The sequence below is a fragment of the Heloderma suspectum genome, chromosome 6, assembly GCF_057233095.1.
Source record: "Heloderma suspectum isolate Gila_16-S chromosome 6, 16-S_ref, whole genome shotgun sequence".
NCBI classification, from domain to species: domain Eukaryota; kingdom Metazoa; phylum Chordata; class Lepidosauria; order Squamata; family Helodermatidae; genus Heloderma; species Heloderma suspectum.
The window spans coordinates 31,791,505-31,810,300 of NC_139463.1; the positions used below are offsets into that span (position 1 = coordinate 31,791,505).

The 18,796-nt window shown below is 46.1% G+C and overlaps 1 protein-coding gene across 1 annotated transcript in view; it reads right to left on the reverse strand.

Annotated features, from left to right (window-relative positions):
• The window catches only part of LOC146340620 (G protein-coupled receptor kinase 5-like), a 129,940-nt gene that overhangs the window by 45,343 nt on the left and 65,801 nt on the right, over positions 1 to 18,796 (reverse strand). Inside the window, exon 2 of the mRNA XM_084803916.1 lies at positions 3,038 to 3,133. Within this exon, the coding sequence (XP_084660042.1) occupies positions 3,038 to 3,133 (96 nt within the window). The remainder of the gene's footprint in view (positions 1 to 3,037; positions 3,134 to 18,796) is intronic.

Here is an 18,796-nt window from a genome sequence, read left to right on the forward strand (position 1 = left end):
CACACAGTGGTGTAGTGGTAAATATTGAAGTGCAGGAGCTCATCATGACAACCCCCATAGCAATGCCCCCAGGAAAGATATATATTTATATCCTTCTTTTCTATTTTTTATACTCAAAAGAACAAACACTTTGGTTGAAGCAGGGGTGGGGAACCTCTTTCATCCCAAAGGTCAAATTCAATTTTGGAGAAGCTCTAGGGGGCTACATTCCAGTGGTGGGTGGGACCTAAGGCAAAAGGGGTACAGCCAAGAATACAAAAGAAAACCAGCATATTTTACCTTAAAGCTCTCACTGCCAGTAATTAAGCCTTCAGAGTGGCATCATAACCTTTTGGAATGGAGGAAAAACTGTGCCAAAGCCAGAAAAACCCCAAATGATCAGTTATTGGGGAAAGGGGGTAGGCCAGGAGAAGGCGGCATGGCCGTCTGGAGGGCTGGACCGGGACCCCCACGTAGGCTGGATTTGACTCCTAGGCCAGAGGTTCTCCACCCCTCCTTCAAGAAGCACACTTATAGAAAACAAACAAATAAGCCACGAATAAAATCTCATAATTCAGTTTATGGGGCATGACTGCAAACCAATGCATAGTTATCTGGGAGTAATCTCCATTAAACTCAGTGTTGCTTACTTCTGACTGCATTGGTTCAACTTCTTAAACAGTGAGCTTTAAAAAAATATCTTCAGCCAGCTGAAATGCAACCTTTAGCATGTCATTAGAAAAGCAAATAACCTTGTAGAGAACTATTCCCAAACCCCAAGGTCAGGCAATACCTTAATTAGAACTAACCAAATATGCACAAAATTGTGGGTACGCTCTTGAGACCTCCAGATCTTTTCATCAGACAAGATGTCAGAAAAGCAGGTATTTGGGGTGGGGTGGGGGAGTCGAGGAGAAGAAAAAGCAGGGTGACTTGATAACGAGGTTTGCGAACAGGTGTTACTGTTTAAACTGCTGGTGTGAAGCAGGAACCCCATCAAAGAAAAGAAGTATCCAGCTACTGCTTAATTATGACATTCTCTATGCTACTCTGTTCCTCCTCCATTATACAACTGACCATGCACCAGAATGAGATGGGTACAAGGGCTGAACTACATGTGACTTTTGTCATGTGACTTTAATCATGTAGTTGTACTCTGGAGTGCTGTGTTGTTTTTCACACATTACCAGAGCAGGGGCCCCAGTCTGGGTAGGGACTGGGAGCAGGATGGGGAGGGCAAAGGGTTAACCCCCCCCCCCCACACACACACACACACACACACTTCTCACATAGAATCTTAGGGCTGGAAGGGGCCTACAAGGCCATCGAGTCCAACCCCCTGCTCAATGCAGGAAGCCTGACTGGTCTCCCATCCAAGTACTAACCAGGACTGACCCTGCTTAGGTTCTGAGATCAGACAAGATCGGGCACATCCAGCCCTTTGCAGCCACACTAGGCTTCCAGTCTGGATTGGGGAGCCCGCACTGGCAATTTGTATGGAAAACAACAACGACCTTGCACTCAAAGGTAGCACTACGTGATTAAAGTCACATCAAGCTTGGTCCTGAGCTGCTAGGATTCTGAAGCGGTAGAATAGACTGTAACACCGAAAGCTCCCCTCCATGGAAAACTCCCTGCATGGAGAAAACCAGCACAACAGGGAACAAACTAGCTTAGCACATTTCTCTCTGATGTGCTACTTCTTGTTGCTGTTAATTTCAGGGAGGGCTTTTTTTTTTTGGCACAAGAGAAAATTCAAACATAGCCATCATCCCTGCAATCTGATGTAGTACAATCAGTTTTATGATAAGCAAGAGATGATATTCACTGCCTTGATTATTTGGCCCACAGGAAGGAAAGGGGGCCAGCTTGATGATGCTGGCGCTCAAGACTACATGTCCTCCATGGCTGCCCTGAACGCTTGGCACGGCCTCCCACAACACGTACGTTATGCCGCCACCTCTCTTACTTCCTCCAAATCCTTCCTCAAAACCAACCTTTCTGTGAAGCCTTTGGCTCAGTCCACTAGCCCCAATGCCCTGGGGCCAAATTAGGCCCAACTGGAGTCCTATTCTGGCCCTCTGGAGTTCCCCATGTCCCCTTTCCTGGCCCCACCTCCTTTACCCTGATCTCTGATGGTTCCCTGGCTTTTGCATGGTTTTCTCCCCATGCCTCTCTTAAGGTTTAGTTACTGGCAGTAAGATCGTTAAGCTCAAATATGCTGGTATTTGAGATATTTTGGTCCTCCTCTTTTAACCTTCGGTCCCACCTACCACTGAAATACACCCCCCGCCGGAGCTTCTCAAAAATTGAATTCGAAAATTGAATTCAGCCCTTGGGCTGAAAGAGTTTCAATACCCCTGTTCTACTGCAACTAAGCCTGTCACTAAGCCTAACTGAAATAATTGTTTGCCCCACCCTTGTCTACCCTCCCTCCCTCCATTGTTTTGCCTGTATTGAACTTTAGATTGTAAGCTCCTCAGGGCAAGAATCTGACCCCTTCTCACCTGGCCACCTTAGAAGGCAATTAGGTAGGCAAGTACACAAAAGAGGGCCTTTTCTGCAGTGGCCCCATATCTCTGGAAGGCATTGCCATCAGGGGCCTGTCAAGCCCCATCACTGCAGGGTTTTCGGAAGCCCTGAAAACCTAGTTGTTTACTCTGGCCTTCCCAATTATGTTTTATTGGACTGTTCTGCTCCGTAGCTGCAATTATGTTGTAGGCTTTTAAGGATGTTTTATCTCTGGTGTTTTATGAATGTTTGCTGCTTTATTCCTGTTTTTTTATTATGTGAATTTTAATGTGGTAAGCTGCCTTGGGAGGACTTCTGCCTTGAAAGGCGGCCTAGAAATATTTTAAATAAAATAATAAAAATAAAATAAAACTGCACTCTGTAAAGCACCCTGCACATTGATGTAACAACAACAGTAGAACTTGCTTCCAGAAACATGGAAATCTAGTAGCAGTGCAAGAACTATTGCATCTCTCTCCAACAAGCATATTTGATTAGTTCTCTCACTGACAGCAAAACTCAACATTTTCTTGACTTCACCACTTACCCAAGCCTTTCCGAAGGTCATCGCACTGGCTGATGTGCGGGAACCGGAGGATCTCTCTCCATTTCTTACTCCTCCCTTTCCGCTTCCCTCCACCTCCTGCAAACCATGGGGGGACAGAAAAAAAAGACAGAGGGGGATGATTTGTTTCAGGATGGTAAAATAATTTTTAATGGATTTGGCCCACAAGACTAAGTTTCAACAGTTCCCACTTTAAAAGAAAGCCTGAACAGGGCTTGACGTTCGGACTGATGTCTGAATTGATGGACCATAGTTACAGCCATTGTTCCACTTCCAGAGGCTGCTTCACCATGGAAACAGGAATGTGCTTGTGAAGTTGAACACATGAATGAGAACATGAGTGCCTTCCTGGATCAGATCAAGGTCCCCTTAGTCCAGCATTTTTGGGGAGAATCCTAGGAACCAGCAGACATTAAGTGATCCACCAGAAATGGACCAGTGGTCCCCTTGTGACTATTGGTTGCTGGGAAAGACCACAATCTGCCTCTTGCCCATCCCTGCTCGAACATCCCTCTCCACCACTGCAGCATGTAGAGCTGATTACATTTCTATATTTCCACACTGACTGGGTTCACACAACACGCTAACCCACACACAGTGGTTGACTGTGGGTTGTTGTTCAACTGTGGGTTAGCGTGATGTCTGAACCGAAGACTTTTTCCACAGGGTGGCTTGTTAACCATGCAGTGTGGTTTATATTTCTCAAGCAAGCCACCTTGAGAACCCATGGTTTGTTGTTGGATTGTTCAGGGTGTTTAACAAGCCACACTGCCTATTTGAGCTTCAAGTTCTTACTGCCAGTCAGTAAGCCTTAGGAGACACATTTCGGCCTTTCAGAATGGGGGAAAAACCTGCACAAAAGCTAGGAAACCACCAAATAAGTGGTGGTTAGGGAGAAAGGGTGGGGCCAGGATAAGGGGGTGGGGCCAGAAGGGGTGGGACTAGGAGAAGGGCAGGGCCAGAAGGGGCAGGGCCAGGAGAAGGGGCAGGGCTGTTTGGGGAATTCCTGAAGTCTGAGTTGGAATCTCAGGCTGTTTGTATTTGGCCCGAGATTCTGCACCCCTGCTTTATAGTGATGGTATGTGTATGGGGTGATGGTTGTTATCACATGGACGTCATTTCATGTCAGCCCTAGAAGAGGGACTAAAGTGAGCAGGATTCCCCTTTGAGGCATGTCCCTGTTGCCCTCAGCTGCTTGTTCATGTGAAAGTTACTAGAGTATTAAAAATAATTCTATTCCACCTCTCCATTTAACAAAATGCTCCACGAAGCTTACAAAAAACTAGAATCAAATAGCATAAGTATAATAAAAGTATAAATTCACATACGCATGCACACACAAAGATAAAACATCAGGCAAGCATAGATCACAGGGAGATTAACGTTTAGCAGAACAAGAGGCCAAATGCCTGTCAAAACAACAAACGCCTTGCTGCAGCACTGAAAGTCTAAAAAGGGAGCAAGGTAAGTCTCCCTAGGGGAGAGTTCAGCCTACCTAGAGCAGGGGAGGGGGAAGAAGGCAGACTGAGGTCGGCAGGGTAATGTGCAATAGATCACCAACGGTCCCAATCAGAGACGGTCCTACTATTAGGTAGAGCCAGCAGATTCGGGATGTTACGAAAGGGCAGGAAATGGTTAGTTACTTAATTTTCTGCCCCATATGCCAAAATAACCTGTCTGGCTTTGGGTACTATGCACCTTGACTTGGGGGGCGGGGAGAGGTATTTGCTGCTCTTCCTTAGGCAGCAAAATGTCTTAGGCTGGCCCTGCTCCCAATTGTTTAAGAGCAGCAGCAACAAAAAGGCTCCCCATCCCACTTCTAAATTAGGCTGCTGAGATAGACGAAAGCTCAAGTCTGGTACTGAAAGAAAGGGGGGGGGATCTGGGCTGAGCATGTGCTCAGAGGCACCCTTGTCTTTAATTCTAGGTGAGAGCCCCCACCTTTTCTGAGCCAGTATTTTGCACTTGGCTCCCATTGGTGGATCTATGTTCTAGTAAAAACCAAAGTAGTCTTGCAGGGCTGACACCTGCCTGCTCCTACCCTAGGGAGGGAATTTCAAAGCTCAGGTGTGGCAGCTGAGAAGAGCCTCTCCCGCATCCTAGTCAGACATAGTTCAGAAGTTGAAGAGATGCAAAAGAGATGCTCAATCTTAGCAAGCAGATAAAGCTCATATGAGAGAAGATGGTCCTTCACTCATCCTTTCCATGAGGGCCAAAACAGATATTACTCTAAATCTATGTGTAGCAGCTATGTCTTCCTCACCTTCCATTTTTACTCTAGAGTAAGTGCAGGGCCCCTGATCTAGATCAGAAACCTTGCATGGGGCAGGGGGAGGTTTTTTTTAAGATCTGGATCAGGGGCCCTGACCTATTATAGAGTAAAAAAAAAAAAGGAGGAGGGGGAGAATGGATTTGAAGTAATGTCTCTTTAGGCTTCAAGGGTGTCAATCCAGTGAAGATGTCCTACATAATAATAATGGTAACAACAACAACAACAATAACAGTAATAAAATAGTTAAGCTTTTGAAAGCTTTCAAGTGTTCCAAGAATGTTGTATACATTATTTTCGTCTAATCTTTATAATAACCCTGTAAGGTAGGTTAAAATTCTTATCTCTATATTGCAGATGGGGGCGGGGGGTGAAGTTAAGAGATTTTGCCTTACCCAAGGCCACCTAGTGAATTTGTAGCAAAGGAGAGATTTGAACCAAGGGTTTCTTGATTCTTATCTCCGCTCCAAAGATCTCTTTACCGAGATCTTCTCTGATTCCATTTCCTGTATTTTAAAGCAACTTCAGGTGCCAAGACACACTTCTGTGTTCTGCTCAGCACCAAATATGCTGTTAGCATTAGATAAATGTAGGTGGGAATTGAGAACATTAAGCCAGGCATATGGATACGGGACTTCCCTTGGCTAAACATGCCTTAGTTGGGAACCATGCAGTACAGTAGTTAGAGCATGGGTAGGTAATCTGGTGTTTCGAACTACAACATTTACCACTGGCCATGCTGTAGTCTAAAACATCTGGAGGCCACCAGGTTGCCTATCCCTGGGTTAGAGTATCAGTCACTAGGTCTGGGGAGACCTGGCTTCAAATTCTCAGTCAGCTATGACGCTTCCAGGTTGACCTTATGTCACCTCTCACCCTCACCTACCTCACAGGGTTTTTGTGAGGATAAAACGGGGGAAGGCGAAAACCATTTCTGCTGCCTTGAGCTCCTTAGAAGAAAGTTGGGGTATAAACCTAATAAACAAGCACTGGAAAGGAAAAGGAAGGTGTGGTTACAATCGTACAGGTGCAGCTTCTGTGCCACTGCACCACCACAACGACATCAAAATCCTTCTTATGGCTTTCGTCACAGTCATAAGTCACAGAATATCATCCTTCTCCCACCCCTTTCACAAGCGTTGCCTTTCTGTGACCTTGTTGGGACCGTTCTGATTGATGAGGGACTTTGCTTTCAGAGCTGAGCCTCGAAGTTGGAGACCAGAGGAGGTTCCCACTTCCTCCAAGAACAATGCTCCGTCCTCTGGGCTCACCAGTTAATGGTCATCTGGCTTCCTTATCTTGCTGGCTGCCTTATGGAGACTCAAAGACAATGCGCATGCATGCACAATGCAAGCCATTGAAGCTTAGGAACTCACAGGGAACAATGACCCACCCGGAACACTTAGTCACAACTCTCTCTCTCTCACCTCCCCCCTGCCACCACCACCACCACCACAAGGGCCGGTGTCAAAGGAAGGCGTGGTTGGGCACTTGCCAAGGGTCCACATCCCTGCAGGGGCCCACTGACAAGAGTCCCCTGGATTTGCTCCTCTTCACCATTGCAACCTTCTTGTTCACCTGCCTGTCACTCTGGCCCAGACAAAGATGGTGGGGAGAAGGAGGTTCAGGAGTTGCCACGGCCTCCTCACTCCCTGGCTCTCTCCATGTCAAGCAAGGAAGTGGTAGAAATGATGAGGATAAGGAGCAAGAGCAGCTGGTGACAGTGGCAGTGAGAAGGTCAACTCGCTGAAAGAGGGGGCCCACTGAGGGCGCCTTGCCCAAGGGCCCTCAAAAATCTGGAGCCGGTACTGACCACAACCATTTTTGTGATCAAAACAAAGATGTGAGGATTCTGAATGGCATATATTTCTTTAGGACATTTTTAATCCCACCCTTAATTTGAGGAGCTCACACAGGTGGCACACACAACTCCCCTCCCCCTTCCATTTATCTTCAAAAAACCCCTGTGAGGTAGATTAGCTCAGGGGTGAGCGCACTTCAGGCTTGCAGAATCCGTCTTAGTTTTTCACTAGAGGAGCCACATGCAAAACAGCGACTCAGGAAGGTGTGCATAAAAACTGCATAACAAGGTGCCACCGAGCACATGCTCAGCTCAGGAATTCGTTTGCAGTACCAGAACGGGATCTCGCACATTAATCCTTTCTCACGCAACTCTGCTCTGGTTTCCGCACAAGCTTACTTGCTTGCAGAAGCCTAATTTTGGAGGAAAGAAAAGGCTTTTAGTTTTTGCTGTTACTAAACCACTGGGAGAAGGAAATCTTTCCTAACCTACTACAAATTATCCGTAGATCTTCCCACTTGTCGGCTATCTTAAGAAATAGTGACTGGTGGAAGGCCACCTGGTGAGCCGAGTGAGGATTTGAACTTGCATTTCTCCAGTTCAAGTCCAACACTCTATTTGCTATACTGCAACGGCTCATGGGAAGAGAACAGTAAGAATGCAACTGAAAAATGGCCAAATGGGGAGAAAAAATGGATGAAACATGTAGAGCAGAATAATATTTATTTATTTATTAATTACATTTACATCCCATCTTTTTTCCTCTTTGAGAACCCAAGGTGGCATACATAATCCTCCTCCTCTCCATTTTAGCCTCACAACAACAGCCCTGTGAGGTAGGTTGGGCTGAGAGTCTGTGACTGGCCCAAAGTCACCCAGTGAGCTTCCATGGCTGAATGGGGACTAGAACCCAGATCTCCTGGCTCCCAGTCCAACACTCTAGCCACTACACCACACTGGCTCATATTGATGATGATGATGTAATCAAACCTTACCTATCAACGTATTTGCCTTTATTTTGAGGTGGGAAATGGCTATAGTGTTTAGCCATCTGTAATAGGAACATCAGACGCTGCCTTATACGGAATCAGGCCATTGGTTTATCTAATCCAGTACTGTCGACATAGACCAGCAGTACCTCTCCAGAGTCTCAGGCAAGATTCTTTCCTAGCCCTACCTGGAGATGTCAGATTTAACCAGGGACCTTGTGCATTTAACTCTGCATTAACCAGTCATGGCTGTTAACATTTATGATTTGCATTTAATAAATACTTTCAAGATGTTGCAAGTTGTTGTTGTTGCTATTATTATTACTATCTTGCATGCCCTTGCAACAACCCTGAGAGGTTAATCCCTTTTTCAAGATGGGGCACTGAGTCTGAGATGATGCCAACGATAGTGATGATTTGCCAAATTTCACCCTTAAGTGAGCCCTTAAAGATGGGGATTTAAACACAGGTCTTTGAAACTCTGCACCTTACTGGAAGCATATGAATATACCAAGCAGCCTTATCCTGAGTCAGGACTTCGATCTACCTGACCCAATATTGTGTATGGCTCTCAAGCTATCCATGCAGAGATCTTTCCCCGCCCTGCTGGCTGAGATCCTTTTAACTGGAGATGTCAGAGGTGGAATCTTTGGACCTTCAGCATTCAAGGCACGGGCTCTGCCACTAGCTATGGTCAGGCACTGCATTGTACTGGCAGTCACTGCTGTGCCTGAGCACAGCGTACAAAAATCATTATTCAGGGGGTGGAGAAATGGTGGTTCTCCAGATGTTGTTGGACTCCAACTCCCACCAGCCCCAGGCAGCATGGCCAATGGTCAGGGATGACAGGAGTTGTAGTCCAACAGCATCAGGAGAATTACAGGTTACCCACCTCTGCTTTACATGCTCTAATCTAGAGCTACAGCCTTGCTTCTTCTCCGTCTCATTCCATCATTTTCTTTTCTTCCCCTTAACAGCTTCTGTCTCCTGCTCTTTCTGCTTCCGCCATACAGTCTGTCCCTCGCCTACCACCACTACTGCCTTAATATCCTGACAGAATGGGTTGTGTGCATTGCATGACTGAATCGGAAGTGTGTGTGAGTGTCTGAAACACAAGATTTCTCTGTTCCTGTGGGCATCCACAGGTTGACAGTCTTGGAACTTTTATTAGTTAAACAAGCACTCTGGGAACGCAAAACAGGTTTCTAGACCTCCGTGTTGGAAAACACTGAAAATGCGCAGGCAGGCAGTATCTGCCAACAGCTGCAAAAGAGGACACTGGAAAGGAGTGTGCGTGTGTGCGCGCGCGCGCGCGTGTGCATGTGTGAAGAATGGTTCAAGTGGTCACATGCTCTCCACAGCTTCTTGATTCTCCCTCCCTCTCCCCCACCAACAAAGACGGGAATGATTCATGGACTGAGCCGTGGAAAGATGAGGAATGGGTATTCGTGCCGCTCAGAAGTGTGGACGTATCACTCATCTCTACATAACTCTGCAAAAACCCAAGGAGTGCAATCAGGGATTGGAGGAAGGGAGGAGCAGTTAAGAAAATGCATGCAGTTTACTGAATTTTATTCCAAGGATCTGGAACAGCCTGGCTGCCGACAATGCCCAACACAAACGAGTGGCACTGTTTCTTTTCGTTTTTCGATGTTTACTGGGAGTGAAGGCTGCTGTGGGTCTGGGGAATTGCCTGGGTTGGTTTCCTTCTCTCACCCCTCCTCTCTTATTTACACGGAGGCCTAAATGCTTCGCTTATGAGGTAATCCCTGTGGGTACGTGACATCAGCACTCCTCCTGACGGCTGAGGGGGCTGGTCCTGGGCCAACAACAACCTCTCCCATTGACCAGCTGCCGTCTGAGAAAGAATCCGTGACGTCAAGGCAACCAAACAGGAAGCGAGGACCCCACCGAAACACACACGGCTCCGTCATCCCCGGTGTTGGCATCCAAGCATGCCGCATCCCTCCACAAAGCTTGTGGAGAGGCCTTGTCTCCTCTCAAGCCCTCCAGGGAGTACACCGGGCAAGAACTTCCTGCTGGAATCCATTCACTTCCTTCTACATGAATAGGCTGAGCGTCAGAGCTGGAACTGGCTCCGCTCAGTAAATACCATGCAGGAGAGCGTGAGGCTACACTCTTCTGCTGCCGCCGCCGCCGCCGCCATTGCTGCTGCTTCTCTCAGGGCCTCTGACTGTTCTGCCTGGCTAAAAGGCAGTAATATACCCAATTGGCACTGCTTTAACTACATAGCACAGAGGTGGGCAACAGAGGCCACCCTGGACATTTTTCTGGCCTCGCATTGCCCATAGCAAAGCAGAGGGGAGCATGGGTGGACAAACTGGTTAGTATCTGCAGGAGTCCTTGATTCAGAAGGAAGCCATAGGCCTCGGGTAGGATAGGGTCCACCTTTCACAGAGGAAAAAAAAGATGAAAGATCTGGTGCCTGAGCCCCCAGATGCCGCAAGATTCTGCAATCCAAATAAATTAAGCAAAGCAAACCTATTTTGCATCATAAGCACCTGTTTTGCATAACGAGGTGGCTTCTGCGGATGAAGGAGCTAATGGCTGCAGGGCTCTTTGCTGTTCTGATAACAGCCTCCCCCTGCCCCCAATCATATAACAAAAAGTTTCTCCTGATTTGTAAGGCTATTGTGTAGTGTAGCTCACTTGTTTCCACATGACAGAAATAGGGATCTGAAAGGGACCCGAAAGGGATTAAAATTCAGGCCACTCCTGGATCTAAGGAAGGATCTTCTATAAATTAAGAACTGATTCAAATGTTCAGAAAACCCATGTTTTCTGGGACTGTTACTAATTCAGGAGGCAGACAGCAGATTAAACGTTTGAATACTCCTGTCAAAAAATACCCTGAAGTTGGAAAGCTAGCATACTGGGAAGAAGGGTTTTCTCCCTCACATGCTACCTTTCTAGATGCGGGGAGCTTTTGACATCACATCGTAGCCCCCCCCCCCCTACACTCTGAAATAGCACTGTCCCATACACATACACAGCAGGACTGTCCCATACACATTTTCTAAAGATTTAAACCGACCCGAAAGTTTAAGTCAGGATTCTCATGTGTGCTTCAACTAGAGAACAGGAGCAGACACTGTTTGCCAGGCCAGAGATGACCTTTGGGCATAGCATTGTTTAGGGAAAAAGATGGAACAAAGCAAGCAAGCCAAACCTTAGCACTGCCAGGGAAATTGGCACAACAGAACAAATTGTGATATTGAGAAATACAGCTTGAGATTTCTCACAGGCTTTCATAGTAAGCAAGACTCAAGACCTTGTCTTGAGGAAACTAAATGAGACCTCCCTTCTCTGCGATGTTCTTTGTTTCTGACAATGACAATGCATAATAACAAAGTGGATTTTGTTTACTTGTTTAAGTGGCACATCTTAGCTTTCTAATGGGGGTGTTGTTTTTGCCATCCCTTACCTTCTGCAAATGCATGGCAGAAAGAGGAGAAGGAGCTATGGTATCCCACAGTATGGCCAACTTAAGGAGCAACATATTTGAGACTCTTGGTAAAGTAGGGCACGCTTTTTAAAAATTATCTAGCCTAAATTCATGTAATGCATTATAAACAATGGGACTGCCTTTGAAGACTGTTCAAAATTCCAAACAGGTAATTTGTCAGAGGCTTGTCAGTTTGATATCTCACCAGCTTCTTTGTTAGTGTTGTTTTTAACCTACACTGGCTACCACTGGCTGCTGGGCACAATTCAAAATCCTGGGTTTTATCCTTTAAAAACCCTGAGCACAGGGGTAGGGATCCTTTTTCAGTACAGGGATCAAACTGCAAATTGGAAATGGTCTCGGAGCTGCATTCGATCTGTGTGCAGGGCCAGAGGCAAAGTGAGTGTAGCCAAAGGCAGAGTGGATAAGGCCAAAATCTGATTCTTACTTATTTTAAGCCCACTCAGAACTAAGCAGGAGAAGTAGCTGTATGCCTACTCAGAAGCAAGCAGGACTGAATCACACAGCAGGGTCCTGCCCAGGCCCTGCCCCCTCCCCCTTGCAGGAAAAGCTCTTGTCTCCTATTAGCAGTTAACTGGAGATAAAAAATGCAGCTCCCCACTGAGCAAGGGAGCTTTTTTTCAGTGCCCAGCAGTGAAAGGTGTGGGGAAAGCCTTTGGCTTTCCCCCAAATCCCCTGCAAAAACACTGGAGAAAATCAGCAGGTCAAAAGTAAGAGGGGATGAGGTTTTAAAAGGGGGCACATCAACTTCATGGACAGGATTACAGAGCCCCATGGGCCAGATTAAGTCAGAAGTTCCCCATCCCTCCCTTAATGGTTTGGGATGTAGGTATTTGGGGGGCTGCTTTCACCCAGATGAAACTGCCCAGCTTAAAAGACCTGCAACAGAGGTGCTTCTCCTGGTGTTCCCACCTTCAGAGAAAGACCACTGGCAAAAGGGGAGAGGACCTTCTCAGTGGTGGTGCCCTTCATAGGGAAAATCCCTAATTCAGTGATAAAGCAGGCAGAGGATCCAAGGCTCAATCCCTGGTTTCTCCAAGTAGGGCGGGGAAAGACTTCTTCCTGAAACCCTAAAGAACTACTACCAGTCAGTGTTGAGACAATACTGAACTAGACAGACCAAGGGTTTGACACTGTATAAGACAGCTTCCTATGCTTCTGGAATACACCCCTACCCACCCCCAGACAAGTTAAGGAATTGCCAAAATTAGCATCATTTAGGTGCCAGGCTAAATCTTCAGAAAGGCTTTTAGTGAATAAACTGAAAAGTTAATGCTAGCTGGGTGTGGCTAGAGTTTTTGCTCTAGGTTTTATAAATATGTTGTTTGTTGGTCGTTATGCTAATCGCCATGATTTACTAGTTATCTGAATGTTATTGCTTTACTTCCTGTGAGCTGCTTGCTATGCAGACTGTAAAGTGGAAAAGCAGCTTGAAATTTCTCTAACATAAATATTTTTTAAACCTGTTCAAGTCCCTCCAGCAATGTCATAATTTGTATCACTAAAGACCCTAGCCCCACATCGTATGTCACACCTGTTATGAAATACGTTGCACACATTTTTACATGCCTATAGCAGAAGTGTTGAATCTCTTTCAGCCCAAGAGCCAAATTCCATTCCAGTGGTGAGTATAGCCAAAGGCAAACCAGACAACGCCAAAAATACCAGCATATTAAGCTCTTACTGTCAGTACCTAAGCCTTAGGAGAGGTATTTGAACCATTTAGAATGGGGGGGGACTGTACAAAAGCCATGATACCACCGAACGACTGGTGGTCAGAGAAAGGGGTGGAGCCATGGGACGGGGCATGGCCTTCCAGGAAACCAGATTAGGGCCTCAGCAGGGCTAGATTTGGCCCCCAGGCCTGAAGTTCTACACTCCTGGCCTATAACATCCAGTTTTGTTTGTTCCATAGAAAGTGGGCTGAAAAAGGAACACCCCTAAAACATTATATAAATGCTAAGTTCTCAAATTGTTTTGCATGTATTCTCTCAGTACATTGTACAACAAACCTGTAAGGCAGGCCAGAGTTATTTCCATGTTGCAGAAGGGGAGCTAAGGACTAAACGACACACCACACCGAACTGGGAATCACCTCAGTGTTTCATTCATTCATTCATTCCATTTCTATGCCACCCAATAACCAAAGCTCTCTGGGCAGTTCACAGTTGTTTATATATGAGCAAGGGAGATTTTGGTTGGGGCTGTAGCCAGGAAGAAAAGGGTTAAACCTCCCTCCCCACAGGCTGTAGTCTCTACAAAAAAATCTCTCCTGCACCCCCACTATTAAGGGTTTTTCTTTTTAACCCACTGATGTTGAGTCCCGACAACACACTTAGCAGTTTGTTCTTAAGATTGTGAGAAGAAAAAAGCCCTAGCTTAGTGGTGGAGTGCATGCTTTGCATGCTGAAGATCCCAGATATATCCCTGGCATTTCCACATAATGTTGGGGAAATCCTTCTGTCTGAAACCCTGTAGTGCTGCTTCCAGTCAGTGTAGATGCTGAGCTACATAGATCAATGCCCTGACTAGGTATAATAAGACAAGTACTTATGAACAAGGTAATTCCCAAGCTATTGGGCAGGGTGTTGGTAGCATGACAAAATCAATAAGGGTGAAATCCTATGCATGTTTAGATAGAAAAGAAGTCCTACAACTTCCGGCTTGGCTGGCTGGGAAATGCTGGCAGTTGTAGGACTTTTTTTCTGTCTAAACATGCACAGGATTGTGTCCTAGGTAAATTAAACAAATAATTAAAGGCTCCTGCATATATACACTCTCAGAGGAGGGTCTCCACAACATCTCTGCATGAAACATTGATTTCTGAAACTCTATCTATATTCTAATTGGATTTCTGAACACGGGTGGCTGAAGACAACGAAAACTTAGTGTGGTACATACATCAGCACATGGGTAGCTTGATCTTCTGTAGCATACGGCAAGAAGAATGCTACCCAGATTTCAAATTAGTGGCAAGGACATGATGTAATCCTCATCGTGTGGGCAGATGCTGCTATAAATGACCAGCCAGCCATGTGGTTTGATGCATACCATAGTTACGTTTCTCCATAGTAAATAGTCATCTATAGCCAATGGAGGTTTATGGCAAAAAAAAAGTAAAAAAATACCACGCAACTTCCAGGAACCACCCAGCAGCTTCCAGCTACGTGCTTAATATTTGGCAACCATGATGTTATGCTGCAATAGCATAGTGGTAGAGTACATTCCCTCGCATTTCCGGTTAAAACAGCCTGAGAAAGATCTCTGTGTCGAGATCTTGAAGAGCTGCTACTAGCAGGATGGGTGGCTGAAGGTGGGCATACCGAGTGAACAACAACCAGCACAGTTAGTGGCCTGATTTGGGCTCATGTGCTCTCTCTTCTGCGCTTCGGAGAGTGGAAATTAGAAGTTCCCGATCGTGGTTTATAACAAACCACAGTTTGCCATTTTGTCTAAATATGGCAACACCTGGGTTGTACAAACCATAGTTTCTTTGGAGCCAAGATCTGATCCAAGCTTAATACTCTCGGCCTGTAACTTTTTCTACTTACCTGTCTTTTTCTGTTTTCTCCTCTGCACAGACCATGACAGCGCCTGGCTCTTTGTTTACAACCTCCCACTCAGTATGTATCGACTGCTGCTAATTCATGGAGGCAGACTGGAAGGGAAGATGTCTCTTTTGCCCTGCCACATTATTCCAAAGAGTTCCCACTTCCTGCTTTATCTTTGTGACTCCTGTAGGGTTCCATTGGGCTCCACAGACTGTGGGCCGGTAATTACTGATGTTGCCAGTGGCATCTGCACAAGTCCTACACCAGCCTTCCCCTGCCGGGCCCTCCAGATATGTTGGGACTGCAACTCTCATAATTCCCAACCAGCATGGCCATTACAGTCCAACACATCTGGGGAAGGCTATATTTGTTATCTGAAGAACATAAGAATTGCCATGCTGGATCAGACCAAGGGTCCATCTAGTCCAGCATTCTGTTGACACAGGTGCCAACCAGCTGTTGACCAGGAAACCACAAGCAGGACATGAGTGCCACAGCATCTTCTTGCCCATGTTCCCCAACAACTGGTGTACATAGGCATTCTGTCCCTGATACCGCAGGCAGCATATATCCGTCAAGACTATTATCCATTGATAGCCTTCTCCTCCAGGAATTTGTCCAACCCCCTTTTAAAGCCATCCAAATTGGTGGCCATCACTATGCCTTGTGCTAGCAAATTCCATAGTTGGCCTCATTTGGCCTAGAAGGACGAACAGTGACAACTGCCGTGTAGCTAGAAGAAACAAAGCCAACCACTGATGATTAAAGAATTCCCCTCCAAAAAGGGAGTTGCTCAAAGCAGCTTACAAAATATAAAAAGCATAGAAACAATAACCAATCATTACAACAGCAAAGCAGCAAAGACAAAAACACAAAGAACCCAGACAAGCGGTCAGTAAATAAAACTAAGCAACAGAGGCAAATGCTTGTTTAAAGAGAAGTCTTCAATTGCAGGAGGAACACAGATAAAGAGGAAGTTGACAGAGCCTCTTGGGGCAGGGAGTCCCACATATGGGGTGGTGCCAACAAGAAAACCCTCTTGTGATTTGCTACCCGCCCTGCCTCCAAAGGCAGCAGCATGAGCAACAGAGGTGCAACAGCTGATCTTAAAGGAGAAGCAGATTCAGATGGGAGGAGAATGTCCTTCAAGAAGCCAGGTCCTAGGGCTCTAAAAGGTAATCAAGGTAATAACCAGCCCCTTGGAGTTCAGTCAGAACTGGCAGCCAGTGCAGCAGATTCAATAAAGGGGTCACATGAGCCCAGCACGTTGCCCCAGTCAAGGTTCTAGCAGCAGCATGATGTTCTAGAATAACCTTCTAGATGTACGTGGTTTGTATCTCCCAGAATCAGCCAAACAAAATCCAGTCTCAGAGACTCCCCGAAGTCTGTGTGTTTTACAGGGACCCCAGTGGTACCACTGGGTTACGGTGTAAAACACTCCAGGTCCAACAGGTGGTCACCAGTGTACAGGAAAACAATACACTATCCTTTTAATGCTGATCCTCCTGGGAAAGAATGCCAGAGCATTCCCACTAGTGTCTGATTTTCATTACAGCTATAAGGCATAAAGGTAAAGGTGTCCCCAGCCAGTCGTGTCTGACTCTAGGGGGTGGTGCTCATCTCCATTTCTAAGCCAAAGATCCAGCGCTATCCGAAGATGCTTCCATGGTCATGTGGCTGGCATGTCTGAACACCGAGGTGCATGGAACGCTGTTACCTTTCCCGCCGAAGCGGTACCTATTTATCTACTTGCAATTTCTTGCTTTCGAACTGCTAGGTTGGCAGGAGTTGGGACTGAAGATGGGAGCTCACTCCGTCATGCGGCACTTGGGTCTCAAACTGCTGTCCTGCCGACCTTCTGGTCTGCAGTTCAGCATCTTAACCACTAAGCCACCACGGTCCCTTACCTTACAGAATACCTGGGAATAAGCTCCACAGAACAGAGCAAAACTGACTTCCAAGCAACCAGGCCTGGGATTGTGCTGTAAAGTTGTTTACCTCTTCCCTCCCCATTCCTTTTTCCTCACGTGTCGTGTCTTTTTTTATTGTAAGCCTGCAGGAAGGGGCTGTGTTATTTAACCAATTATTTGTAAGCCACTCTTGGCTGAGGAGTGGCATAAAAATATTTCAGATAAATTAAGAAATAAAGCAAAGTCGCATATAGCACAGTCCTACACATGTCCTCTCAATGGTTAAGTTCAATAGGCCTTACTCCCATGTAAGTGAGCATAGAATTGTGACCCAAATCCAGTTGTCTTCAAGGGTGGCATGGGACCCTCAATTAGGTCATGCCCCAATTTAAAGGGGCTCGCACCAGCGGTGCCACCACTATTTTCCCCCTTTTTCTTTTCTTTGTTTGGATTTCTTACTAAAGAGACGGACAGAGGCAGAAGCGGGGGTGGACACCCAATCAATACGAGTATGGCCAGATGCAAAGGAGTACAAAGCTGCTATATCAAGGGGTGTTGCTAGGTACTTAAAAGATCCAGGGCTTTGCTCCATGGATACAAACATGTATATGCTAATTTATATGTGTATATGCAAATTTAAAAAGAATAATGCTGGGAGTTGTAGGACTTTTTCCTGTCTAAACATGCATTTGCTTGCGCCCTTAGTCCACTTGCAGCGATGCTAAAGCAGCCAACAATGCTCGGAAGCTGCACATAATCACATTTTCACATCTGTGGAACCTGTATGGGGCTGCATGGCACAGGGTAACGTCAGCCAAAAACATTTGGCTGGGAAATCCGGGCCTTTGGCTTTCGACTCTACTTACGCACCATGAGGTTGTTAAATGGGCTTTTGGATTTCCTCTTCCAAACTTGCAACAATAGCAGGGCTTGTGCTTGCCAACATTTGGAGACATCTCCTCCTCCCGCACCCACCCACCATCTCCTCTGTGCAAATGCGGAACCCCTCCAGGCCCCCTTCCTCCCCTGCATTTTAATGGGAGCCCGATAACCATCTTATTAAGGGCTATTCATACCTCCTTGCTGTCGTCACCACCAAGCCTCGATAAGAATGCAGACGTCTGGAGTTCTAATAAAAATGACATTCTTCCATCTGTTTCAAATTGATTTTAAATGGGAAAAGGGTGGGCACAGCGGATCCTGCTGAGCCCGCTCACCCTTTCCTCTTCTTTATTTTGATTTGATGCATTTCACTGCTGGCTCCAGGATTTGGAGGGTCCTTGGGCATGACACCTTCAATGACCCAGTTTCCACGTAACAGCAATTCCTGGCTTGTTTAACTATGGTCAAGTGGCAGCAAGCAAGCACACACATCACTTCCGCCTTCGACCAACAACCCAGGAATGCCTTGTTCCTGGGTTTTTATCATGACAGCCGAACCCAGGAACTCCAGATTGTTTAGAGCAGGGGTTCCCAAACTTTTTGGCCTGTGGGGACATTTGGGAATTTGAGAAACTGCTGTGGGCACCACCACAAAATACCTAATCCACAGATCACCACTTTTGCATCTACCTGTCGTGTCTATGGATCTTAGGCTGTGTCTTATTCAGCAAAAACATTTGTCTATTGGATACCACAACTTCTCTTTAATAAGGGACTGTCTAATTAGGCTAATTGCTGGCAGTGTAATACAACTAATGCTTCTGTTAAACATGTTTTGGCAATGTCCAGTAG